The sequence below is a fragment of the Musca domestica genome, unplaced genomic scaffold (assembly GCF_030504385.1).
Source record: "Musca domestica strain aabys unplaced genomic scaffold, Musca_domestica.polishedcontigs.V.1.1 62, whole genome shotgun sequence".
NCBI classification, from domain to species: domain Eukaryota; kingdom Metazoa; phylum Arthropoda; class Insecta; order Diptera; family Muscidae; genus Musca; species Musca domestica.
This window is the reverse complement of record NW_026712369.1, coordinates 3,924,237-3,936,947: the sequence shown is the minus strand read 5'-3', so window position 1 is coordinate 3,936,947 and position 12,711 is coordinate 3,924,237. Positions and strand designations below refer to the sequence as shown.

Genomic DNA, 12,711 nt, shown 5'->3' with positions numbered 1-12,711 from the left:
GAAGTTCGCAATGGATACTACAGCCTATGACAGAAAATCGTCCGTGCAGGTTCACGTCTTCGCATTGCCCTTATATAACGCCACCTCTCGATATTCGGTATTTTGATGATTTTAGCGACATTATTCAGCGGAATTGTTTCAAATTTGGTATTTGAAGTTCGTAATGGATACTGCAGTCTGTGACAGAAAATTATCTGTGCAGATCTTTCTACAACACCCATACGATGGTACCTCCTTTTATTCGGTATTTTGATGATATTAGCGACATTAGTCAACAGAACTGTTTCAAATTTCAGCAAAAATATTTTAAAAACCAAAATTTGTTAGTAGTCCTTTAAAATATACCTTACAAATGCAATTATTATATGAAAGTCTATGAAGATAGTTAAAAGAATCCACTATTATTATCTGGCATTTTTTTTTATATACATAAATAAAATATGAAAAAATATAATTAATTTACATTAATAATTTAATAAAAACACTTCAAAAAAATTAAGAATAAAATAACGAATAGCGGATAACGCAATATGGCATCTCTGAGATGAACAAGAGTTCCATAGATCGTCAGCTGACATTAGAGATCTAAACGGTTAAACTCGGCAATATTATACGAGGTCTCGCAATTTGTTCATAAATTTTAATTGCAAATATTTAACTTTCAAAACATTCAAAATTAAAAATTATGGACACATGCGTATGTAAAAAACGAAGAATTTTACCCATTTTGCGATGATTTCGAAAACGTGCCCAACATATGCCTTTCGTCTTGTGTAAATAGTTTAAATAAAATTATTTGAAAATGAGTGATAAGTTCCAAATATAATAATAATATATATAATAATATATATAATATATATATATATATATATATATATATATATATATATATATATATATATATATATATATATATATATATATATATATATATATTATATATATTATTATATATTATTATTATATTTGGAACTTATCACTCATTTTCAAATAATTTTATTTAAACTATTTACACAAGACGAAAGGCATATGTTGGGCACGTTTTCGAAATCATCGCAAAATGGGTAAAATTCTTCGTTTTTTACATACGCATGTGTCCATAATTTTTAATTTTGAATGTTTTGAAAGTTAAATATTTGCAATTAAAATTTATGAACAAATTGCGAGACCTCGTATAATATTGCCGAGTTTAACCGTTTAGATCTCTAATGTCAGCTGACGATCTATGGAACTCTTGTTCATCTCAGAGATGCCATATTGCGTTATCCGCTATTCGTTATTTTATTCTTAATTTTTTTGAAGTGTTTTTATTAAATTATTAATGTAAATTAATTATATTTTTTCATATTTTATTTATGTATATAAAAAAAATGCCAGATAATAAAAGTGGATTCTTTTAACTATCTTCATAGACTTTCATATAATAATTGCATTTGTAAGGTATATTTTAAAGGACTACTAACAAATTTTGGTTTTTAAAATATTTTTGCTGAAATTTGAAACAGTTCTGTTGACTAATGTCGCTAATATCATCAAAATACCGAATAAAAGGAGGTACCATCGTATGGGTGTTGTAGAAAGATCTGCACAGATAATTTTCTGTCACAGACTGCAGTATCCATTACGAACTTCAAATACCAAATTTGAAACAATTCCGCTGAATAATGTCGCTAAAATCATCAAAATACCGAATATCGAGAGGTGGCGTTATATAAGGGCAATGCGAAGACGTGAACCTGCACGGACGATTTTCTGTCATAGGCTGTAGTATCCATTGCGAACTTCAAATATCAAATTTGAAACAATTCCGGCGAATACCGAATATCGGGAGATGCCGTTATATGGGGGCTATACGAAGACGTAGACCTACATGACCCATTTTCAAGTCCTGCAGACATTATATACATTTCAGTAAAATTTTATCAACCTACTTCATTTAGTTCGGAAGCTAGAGTGATTTCCACATACGAACGGACATTGCTAAATCGACATAGAATTTTATGCTGATCAAGAATATATATACTTTGTGGGGTCTAAAATGTATATTTCGAGGTGTTACAAACGGAATGACAAACTTAATATACCCTCCATACTATGGCGGAGGGTATACAAATAATAATAAAATAATAATTGCAAAATTAAAAGTTCTGATTTTTGTTTTTTTTTTATTTACTCCCAAAAAATATTTCTTAAAATCATGAATTATTAATGAATTAAAAATATTATTTTTTCATATATTACTTGAATTTTAATCACGAATTTAAAAAAGACTAAAATTAAATAACGATTTTTTCAGAAATTGTTTTTTTCAACGAGTCAAATAGAAAAAATGTGTCCAATGACTATCAAATTATTTCCGTGATTTTTTAAAACATTTTTTTTCAAAAATTGTTTTTTCAATGAGTCAATTAGAAAAAATGTGATCAATGATTATTAAATTATTTCCGTAATTTTTTAAATTTTTTTGCTTCATTTAAACCTTATTCGTAGATAAAAAAAAATATTTTCGTGAATTAAAAGAAAAACGTTCGTAAATGAAGAAAATTATTGTTTGGTAGATTTATTATTAATTATTATATATTTTTAAATTCTTAAAAAATAAATAAAAACATTAAGCTTTCCAAGGCATACTAAAATTCAATCCCTGGAAGTCGTGGAATAATTTCATAAATATTCTTCATAAACTACTTTTTTTCTCTAAATGACATGGCAACCCTGTTCTTTCATAAATTTCACAGCTTGGTGTTAAACGTCAAATTTTCACAACAATCTTTTGTTTACGTGAAAATTATTTATACAAAACTCAAAACTGATACTTTTCATTGGAAAAAACATATATTGGAGAATATAACAACAAATATAAAATAGACAATTTATTTATTTCCCAACGCCCAATATGGAATTGTGTATGAAAAAGAATCGTTTAAATGACTATGAGAAGAGACGTTTCGTTGATATTATTAGGAAATATCCAATAATTTGGAATAAAAAACATCCAAATAGATTTCGAAACGATTTAAAGTTGGCTTGGCAAAATGTTGCCAAAGAAATGAATGAAAATGGTAAGTAAGTGTTGGATGAACTTTTGGGGGAGTTCCTTTTTGGGATTGCAAATAAATTCCCAGTTAAGCCAAGATTGTCTGTTGTGAAGATGTTGCGTCTAAATCGTTGAAATGTGTGTATGTGTACAAACACACTTACAAGTGCTTGTTTGGCAAAGTAGTAAATACGTACACAGCCTTCTATAGGTTTTCGTGAACATAAGTCCTTAAAGAGAACATTTACATGTAAAAGGACATCTGTAGGCGTTTTGGGGAGGGAAGGACATCTTTCATATATAAGTAAAATATCTTCCTTATGTCTTCCATACACAATATACCCTATAAACCTTAAAGAAAGAGTTTTTACAAATATCTATAGATAGAAGAATTTCTGTAAGTGATATAGATTTATCCTGCAAGGAATTAAATGTGTTTGTTTTTTTTTGGGGAATGTAATGTAGAACGTTTAAATTTGAATGGGTAAAAGTTTTCAACCTGTTAAGGCCTAAAATAGGGATTTTGCTATAGTTATACCATGGTTTATTAGTTGAAATGTTCCTTATAGAAAACTGCATATAACGTTTGATACCTACAGGGTGAGATGAAAAAACTGCAACAAACTTCAGACTGCTGTAATTTCTAAGCCACTCGTCTGGCAGCTGTTAAAATTATTCCAGTGACAGCTCATCATATCGTTTACAAGCGTACAAAAGCATTTTGGTTAGCATTTTTCAGAAAAAAAAGTTATTCGTGATGGAATTCAAGCGTGGTAGTATAATTTCTTTATATTTGGTTGGAAAAAAAGTGTGAATAAGTCTTTTGTGTCTCGTACCATCGCTCGTTACCGTGATACTGGTAGCGTATCCCGACGTCAAGGAAGTGGACGGAAGATAACAGCAACATCATCAGAAATGGTTCGAAAAGTTAAGAAGCGACTTGATCGAAACCAGCGTCGAAGTGGCCGAAAAATGGCTCATGAGATGAACATATCTCAATATTCCATTCGGAAAATATTAAAAAATGAGTTCAGGGTAAAGCCATTGAAATTCCAAAAAGTGCAAGAACTTACACCGTAACAGAAAGAAAATAGACTCAAAAGAGCTAAAGAGTTGCTTCGCTTGGACGAAAGTTCGTAATGGATACTGCAGTCTGTGACAGAAAATTATCTGTGCAGATCTTTCTACAACACCCATACGATGGTACCTCCTTTTATTCGGTATTTTGATGATATTAGCGACATTAGTCAACAGAACTGTTTCAAATTTCAGCAAAAATATTTTAAAAACCAAAATTTGTTAGTAGTCCTTTAAAATATACCTTACAAATGCAATTATTATATGAAAGTCTATGAAGATAGTTAAAAGAATCCACTATTATTATCTGGCATTTTTTTTATATACATAAATAAAATATGAAAAAATATAATTAATTTACATTAATAATTTAATAAAAACACTTCAAAAAAATTAAGAATAAAATAACGAATAGCGGATAACGCAATATGGCATCTCTGAGATGAACAAGAGTTCCATAGATCGTCAGCTGACATTAGAGATCTAAACGGTTAAACTCGGCAATATTATACGAGGTCTCGCAATTTGTTCATAAATTTTAATTGCAAATATTTAACTTTCAAAACATTCAAAATTAAAAATTATGGACACATGCGTATGTAAAAAACGAAGAATTTTACCCTTTTTGCGATGATTTCGAAAACGTGCCCAACATATGCCTTTCGTCTTGTGTAAATAGTTTAAATAAAATTATTTGAAAATGAGTGATAAGTTCCAAATATAATAATAATATATATAATAATATATATATATATATATGTATATATATATATATATATATATATATATATATATATATATATATATATATATATGATATAATATATATAATAAATAATAATAATATATTTACTATTACGGATTTTGCAAATGAATATACCTCCCCAATTCTTTTCTGGTTTTGAAAAAGGAGATGCAAAATTTAGAATCAAAAAAAAAAAAAATATGTTTATACCCTACAGCACATAGTGGTAAGGGTATTTTGTCTTTGTGCATTTATTTGTAACATTGTGAAGGAAGCGAGATAGACCCATAGTTACTTTTGAGCATCTTTATAGAATCACTTTCTGAGTCGATTTATGCATGTCAGTCCATCCGTCCATCTCTCCATGTATTCTTGTCAACAAAATGAAGATCGCATTTATGATCCGATTGAGGTGAAAATTTCCAAACAATATTTGTTTGGCCCAAGGACGAAGCCTGTTTAAATTGGTGAGAATCGGATCAGATTTAGATATAGGTCCCATACATATCTTCAACTGATTTCGGATTAATTATGGACCAATATTAATCCAAATGACCTGAATATTGCAACATGCCACCGAATTCAGTCTAGAAGCAAGTACATCAAATTTGGAGAAAATCGGTTCAGAAATAGATATAGCTTCCATATATATGCTTCGTTTGACTTGAGGTTTTAAGTCCCTCACATGCGTAATATGCACTCCACAAGAATGATATTTGGCACCAAATGCCAAATTTTGTCAAGATCGGTTCAGATTTAGATATAGCTACCATATATATCTTCAACCGATTTCGGATTAATTGTGCACCAAATTACCAATATCAGTCCAAATGACCTGGACTTTGAATTCATTCTAGAAGAACATCAAATTATTCAAAAATATTACTCACAAAGGTTATTTTTTTTATTATTTATGTATATTTAGTGTTTATTGTTTTTACATAGAAGAAACATTTTTAATTTTTAATTGCTATAACTTAAAACTATTTCTATGGAGTGAAGATATATTAATATAACATCTACAAACCTGCTAAGGACATACTGAAATAATTTCTAAATTAAAAAAATCGATTTTTTTAAAATATACAAATATATGGACTGACTTAATTAAAGTACATAGAAACTGTGTGTGTGTTTTGTTTGAAAAATTAAATGAATGCATTACAAAACATTGAAGACTTCTTGTTATGGGACAGTTAACATGCTTCCTACAGAAAAATGACTTTGGATAAAATATATGAAAATGTGGTTTCTCGGGCACACCTTACCCTAAATTGACATAAAAATATAAATTACTACAATTAAGAAAATATAAAATATCGATTCGAAGTAAATAGCGGTCTCTGAAAGGAAATTGAATACTTTTTATACATCATGTTGATAGGTTTGTTCACTAAAGAATGAAATGACCGAGCTTACTCGCAAAGTATGCTTTTCCTTGGAACCATCTTTATAGATTCTCACTTACTAATTTGAATAGTAATCTGTTTAGAATCATTCTTGTTTTTTTCCCACAATATTGATGACAAGACCGCTGTCTCCGTGTTCTTGTTATTACCTAAACTTAGTATTTTATAAACTTAACAAGAAAAGTGTTATTCAAGAACAAAATTTGTTCCACATGCTTGTGGCTGCTTAATCCTCTATTCGTATATTAATTGATTCTGGTGTACTGTTGTTTAGATTATCTAATTTCTTTAAGATATCCTGTTGTAAGGATAAATATTTTGGGAAGAAATCTTCCATTAACTTCACCTTTCTTTCTTCCAATCTTAAACGCTTGCGATTAATTTCTCCCTGTTCAACTAGTATGATATTCTTTTTCTTGATTTCTTCCAAATATAAATGCTCTAGGGAATCTTGAGCCATAGCAGCCGCCGCCGATGCGGCTGTTGTAAGAGCAGTGGATGTAGCACCTCCCGCCGTTGCTGCTGCCGTCGAGGATGAAGCAGAGCGATTACGTTTACGTGGTGTTGTTGTGGAAGATACTGAAGACCTTCTGGGTGGTTCCATTGTGGTATGATTGCTATTTGTATGATTTGTAACGTTACCGTCTACCCCACTGTTAGCATTTGTGCTCACCAATGGTAAGTTTGTGTGATTTGGCAATGCTCCTCGGCTGTTGTTAACTGCAGCTAGACCCATATTGCCATTAATTACGGCTTCTAATTCTGGGGGCATAGCTTGGGGTGTGACTACTGTTACACTTTGTGATGTTTTCTGACCATCAGCAGATGAATTGGTGGTTTCTTGAGGGTCTATTGGTAAAAACTCGGAAAAACCTTCCATTTTTATATCGCCTTCAATTTCCTTTTTAATTTCCATTTGATCCAGTCCAAACAGCTCAGTGCTAAAGCTTGTATTTGAATTGTTGCTGAAGACATTTGAGGAGAGATTTTGTTCGGTCAATGAAACCTGAAAAGGAAAATATGAATTAAACAATTGTTTGCCGGAAATGAATGTCTGTTATACAAATATTTGGTCTTTCCAGGACTGCGAAAATCTAACAGATTTTACTATTATAACTGTTTTTCCCTTTTGATATCGAAAAACTTGCAAAAATAGTAGATTCTTGCAGATTCTGGAACAGAGCAAGTATCAATCTAGGTTATAACTTTTTTATATACATTTTCCTCCAAGTCCTTTACGTTTTTGCCACCATTTGTGTAATAAAGTAATAGTCTACTTACATCTTCAGTAATTTGTTGATTATCTCCAGGTGTCTGATTTAAATTAATACTCTGTTCCGAGTTGGAGATATTGCTGACATTTGGAGAGGGCGGTCGGGTATCACTGTTACTGTTTAACAACTCTGTGGGTGACATATCACGATTATTTTCCAAAGCCTCCTGGGGTACGGGTTCATCATCTTTGGAACGATATTGGTTCTTTAATATCTTCTCCACCAAATCATATTTCTTCCACTTTACAGCATTTCTATCGGTTTCCAGTAGACGCTTCACTTGCCTGCATGAAAAAACATTCAACTATATTTTCAAATCCATTTCAATTTCAAAACAAAATGCTACATACCTATATTTTGCCCTCGTTTGATTTACTTTGCACTGTACCTCCTCGGGCTTGACATCGATGTCGAATCTCTCTTTCATCTCCTCAGCCCATTGGGCAAAGAATATGGTGTTTTTGCCATGTTTGGTGAGACGCCAATTCTCTCTACCCCATATGAGAAAAAAGCGGTCTTCTTCTTTGGGTGTCCAATAGCGACGATTTTTTCCCTTGATTTCTGTCTCGGACTGGTGTTCGTTGTCATTGTTCAATGGATTTAGTGTTAGACCATCGTCTTTGGCTTCTTTGTCATTTTCCGATGAAGATGATGGAGGCGGTGGCGATGTTTGTTGAGCCTGCTGCGACAATTCTTCTTCCTTTTCCTCTTCTTGTGTGGTTTTTTCATTTGATGCTGGCGGCGCTGTGTCCTCCTTTGACATCTCTTTTTCTGCCTTAGCATTATCAGCATTTACCTCAGTTTCATCGGCCTTAACTTCAGTCATTTTATAATTTTTGTAAAATTTGCTATTTGTTGAACGTTTTTCCAAGATATTATTTAAAAGTTTGTGTATAGATAAATTTTTATTTTGCAATAAAAGCGCCGACTTTGTATGCAATCTAATCCAATCACGTAGACCTCTTCTTCTTCTTCTTTTCGTGCAAAAATACACATTGGGTTGATAACAGAGTTGCCAAGACGCTAAATTTCGGAGCGGCGTTTCTTTTTTCTTCGGCCAGTCATTTATTTAAATAAGACAAAATCCTCTATAATCAGATTTGTATTTTACAGCCATTTACATTGGTCAAGTATTTTTGGTATTGTCAAGTGTTTTCTTTCGGCTACAGTGAATATATAAGTTTTTAAAATATACGAACAAAAGAAAAAGAAGAACAATTCAATATTACTGAAAACCGATAGAACAGGATAAACAAACATATGAAAAAGCGGAGAATTCAGAAAAATAAGTGCTTCTTTACTGACAATATTATAATTGGTCTGTTTCAGATTTTTCTTTTATGATATCGAAGAAACTTGCAAAAATAGTAGATTCTTGCAGCTACTGGAACAGAGCAAATGTCGTGTCGAGACGCCACGCATTTTACTATTTTGATACATGAACTCTGCTGCCCTGTATTATGTAAATGCAGGTTTGGCTTCCCACTAATACAATAGGCTTGACAGCATTTGAACATTGAAATATATTTAAATTTTGGAATATGGATTGAAGACCAGCAAGATCGTTTGATTTCTCCAGACTTCTGGAGCTTTTAGAATCGTGGGTTTATGTTAACAAGCCTTAGACTCTTTCAGACAATATCCTTTAAGAATGTTAGAACCTATCGCCGGATGTTTTGGACAAAGTGATAGAAAAATGCCATTAAAAAGGCTCAAATGACAATAAACTGTGGCGGCGGCCATTTACATGACATCGTATAGGCAACATGATGTAAAAAAAAACTAAAAGACCGAATAAAAATAATCCTCAAGAAGAATCAACGTTTTTCATTTTTTTAAATACAGCCGGAAAACATCGGAAGATTACTTTTGCGTCACCTGTACATACATTAAATTCTCCTAAATGTAGCCTTTTTCAGTTCGATACATTCACATATACAAAAAAAAAACAACAAAAAATAAGTTTGATTAAAGTTAAAATTCCTTCATCTTGAAAATTTGAAAGTTCGCCCTTTTTTGGATAAAAATTTAGAAAGCCTGCATCAGATATTCGGTAGGCTCTTAATTTGGAATTGTAGATAAGAAGAAGAATAATAGGGTTCAATTTTTCCCAGTAACAGAGTTGCCAATACACAATATTGGCTGAAAATCGCTAACATTTTAATGAAGCGTCTTACGCTCCGAGCCAAGATTATGACGGCGTTAGCTGTAATTGTCGGCTTTGACGTTATTTGGCATCTTCCCGTTTGTTTACAGTACGTTTTGGAAACAATTTTCCCCGCAGAAAAATGGACGTGCAACCAAATGGAGAACCCAAAAAAATATACCTTAATAAACCGGTTGAAAATAAACCCGAAGAAAAGCCGGCCTCCTCTAGATCAAAGGAAAATAAAGGCCAACCCGATTGTGTCCTAATACCACCGCCAAGACGTCGTCCGCCGCCACCCGATAATACGGATGAAGAGGAGAACATTACCAATCATAAGAAACAACGTTATTGGAACTCGTTTGAGGAAATGCATATCATTGAACTGTGGCGTCGCTACAAAGATGAGGTGACCGAATTCAACAAAGCTCTTCCGGTGCATCGTAAAATTATGGTTGGTATGCGTCAAAAGGGTATGATAGTTACTGGGCAGGACTGTCGCAGGAAGCTTAATACACTGAATAATAGATACAAGTAAGTTGTCCGGATTGTGAAATGGGGGCGAATCATGTTTAATTTTGTTCCACTTCTTGCAGGGCTGAATTGGAGAGCCAAAAATTAACAGGAGCTAAGTCAGAATGGCGCTTATTTCCTCTGATACACTGCATCAAATCGCCGAAATTTAAACAATTCGATCCCTGGCATGAGACTTTGGTAAGATTTTGTTGGGATTGTAGGTGTTAAAATGGATATCGATATGGAACGCTCATGGAAGGTCTGTGAATAGAAGGTCAATATATCCATAGAAGATCATTATAGGAATCTATTATCCTTGTTCTCATCATTTAATGTATCTTCCATTGGTAGGATACCTTTTTGAGAATTACTTTTCTTTGAAGCCCTTTTGAATTTAGAAGAGGTCTTAGAGGGGTTCCATCAAGAGAAAATATCTAAAGGGATTTTATCCATAAAATGCCTTTAAAAACCATTCTGTCTTTGGGAGACTTGAAAAAGGCTTTTTATATAGAATATCAAATTGACGAAGTAGATTTAAAATCGGTATTTACCAAAAAAGAAAGAAAAGAACAGAAACCCACTACAGTTTCTCTTCCATGGAAGAATTAGCTCTTCCGTCCATAAAATACATCCAGACAGCGTTTCTATGTTCCACATAAAGACCTGTGAAAAGTGACTAAATATCATTGATGTCTCATAGACGTAGAATCTTAATTCAACTTCTCTTCTTACACTTTCAGGTTACTCGAAAACTACTGGAAAAAATACCTAAAGTTCCCGAACAGAAACAACCTGCACCAGCAGTACTACGCCAGACTTCAAATGCCACACACACGCCAACAAACCGACAAAATCCAATGACCCCCAACACAGCCCCCAGTCAGTTGGTAGCATCTATACCTCTTAAATCTCTAGCAAGTGGTGTCGGTTCTTTAATAGCCATGGACACTTACAACCCCCCAGCGCCATTACCACCTGCCCGATCGGCAAACCACAATCCGGCACATAGAAAAAATGTACTCAAATATTCGATACCAGCCATTCGCAGTATTACCAAAAAGAAATTGGAACAATTGAAATTGGAAAATGTCCTGCTGGCCCAGCAACGTGATGATGCTTTGAAAAGTTTACGTATGGCTGAGCGAAAGCAACGCATGTTTGAAGCGATTCTACACAGTTTATTTGTACAAGCCGAAAAGGGTATTCACGGGGAGAATTTGGAAAAACTACTGACTAAATGTTAAGGTCTTTGTTGCTCTCACAAGCATCTCGGATTATATTTTAGGTTTTTATTTGTTTAACTTTTGGTAAAGCAGGTGGTATGCTTTATGCCATGTTCCTTATGTATCTTTTTGAGAACTTTTTATTTTTTATTGGCCTAATTACATATGTATGTGCGTACATATATATTTTGGAAATCTGACCATAATATGTGGCATCAAATAAAATATTTTAATGACTAATTCTTACCTTTACTTTTATTTTACACAGCCTCGTTTTAAAATAGGACACCTTCCAAAGTTTGAAAACCATTTGGAAGCCTGTAATAAATAGAATAACTTTCAGAGATATTATGTGCACGTAAAGACTTGCTGAACCCTTTTTGGTCAATTCAGAAGCCTATGGAGGTCTCCCATACAAAATACCTTGTTACACCCTACACCGCATACTGGTAAGGGTATTATGTCTTTGTGCATTTGTTTGTAACATGGAGAAGGAGGCGAGATATACACATAATTACTTTTAAGGATCTTCATAGAATCACTTTTTGAAACGATTTATGCATGTCAGTACGTCTGTCGCTCTGTCCGTTCATATATTCTTGTGCAGATCGCATTTATTATCCGATTGAGATGAAATTTTACAGTCAATATTTGTTTGGCCCAAGGACGAACCCTATTGAAATTGGTGAGAACCGTATCAGATTTAGATATAGCTCCCATACATATATTCAACCGATTTCGCGTTAATTGTGCACCAAATGGCTAATCCAATGGTCTAAATGACCTATATTTTCGTAGATCCCACCGAATTGAGTTTAGAAGCAATTATTATATTTAGAAGCAAAATCGGTTCAGATATAGCTATAGCTCCCATATATATGTTTCATCCGATTTGGAGTTTTAGGCCCCTTAATATGCACTCCAGCAGAATTATATTTGCTACCAGATATCTTATAGAGCTCGGAAATACCTCTGCCAAATTTTATCAAAATCGGTTCAGATATGGATATAGGTCCGATGCATATCTTCTTCCGATTTCAGATTAATTGTGCACCAAATGGCCAATATCTGTCAAAAAGTCCTGAATTTTGGTACATCCGACCGAATTCAGTCTAGAAGCAAGTACATCGAATTCGTAGAAAATCGCCTCAGATATAGCTTTAGCTCCCGTATATATGTTTCATCCGATTTGGTATTTAAGTCCCTCAAATTCGTAATATGCACTCCAGCAGAATTATATTTGCTACCAGATATCTTATAGAGCTCGGAAATATCTCTACCAAA

The 12,711-nt window shown here is 33.0% G+C and overlaps 2 protein-coding genes across 2 annotated transcripts; one reads left to right on the top strand and one right to left on the bottom strand.

The window, feature by feature from the left end:
• Nucleotides 1-5,772: 5,772 nt before the first annotated feature.
• LOC101899382 (activating transcription factor 7-interacting protein 1) lies at nucleotides 5,773-8,526 on the bottom strand. The gene is made up of 3 exons (XM_005189709.4): nucleotides 7,893-8,526; nucleotides 7,550-7,826; nucleotides 5,773-7,274 (listed from the first exon to the last, which is right to left on the bottom strand). The coding sequence occupies exons 1-3, from the start codon at nucleotides 8,366-8,368 to the stop codon at nucleotides 6,495-6,497; spliced, it is 1,533 nt and encodes a 510-aa protein (XP_005189766.1). The 5' UTR covers nucleotides 8,369-8,526; the 3' UTR covers nucleotides 5,773-6,494.
• Nucleotides 8,527-9,739: 1,213 nt separating this feature from the next.
• On the top strand, nucleotides 9,740-11,667 carry LOC101899714 (uncharacterized). Its single transcript, XM_005189711.4, has 3 exons — nucleotides 9,740-10,222; nucleotides 10,285-10,402; nucleotides 10,945-11,667. The coding sequence occupies exons 1-3, from the start codon at nucleotides 9,831-9,833 to the stop codon at nucleotides 11,446-11,448; spliced, it is 1,014 nt and encodes a 337-aa protein (XP_005189768.1). The 5' UTR covers nucleotides 9,740-9,830; the 3' UTR covers nucleotides 11,449-11,667.
• Nucleotides 11,668-12,711: the final 1,044 nt, after the last annotated feature.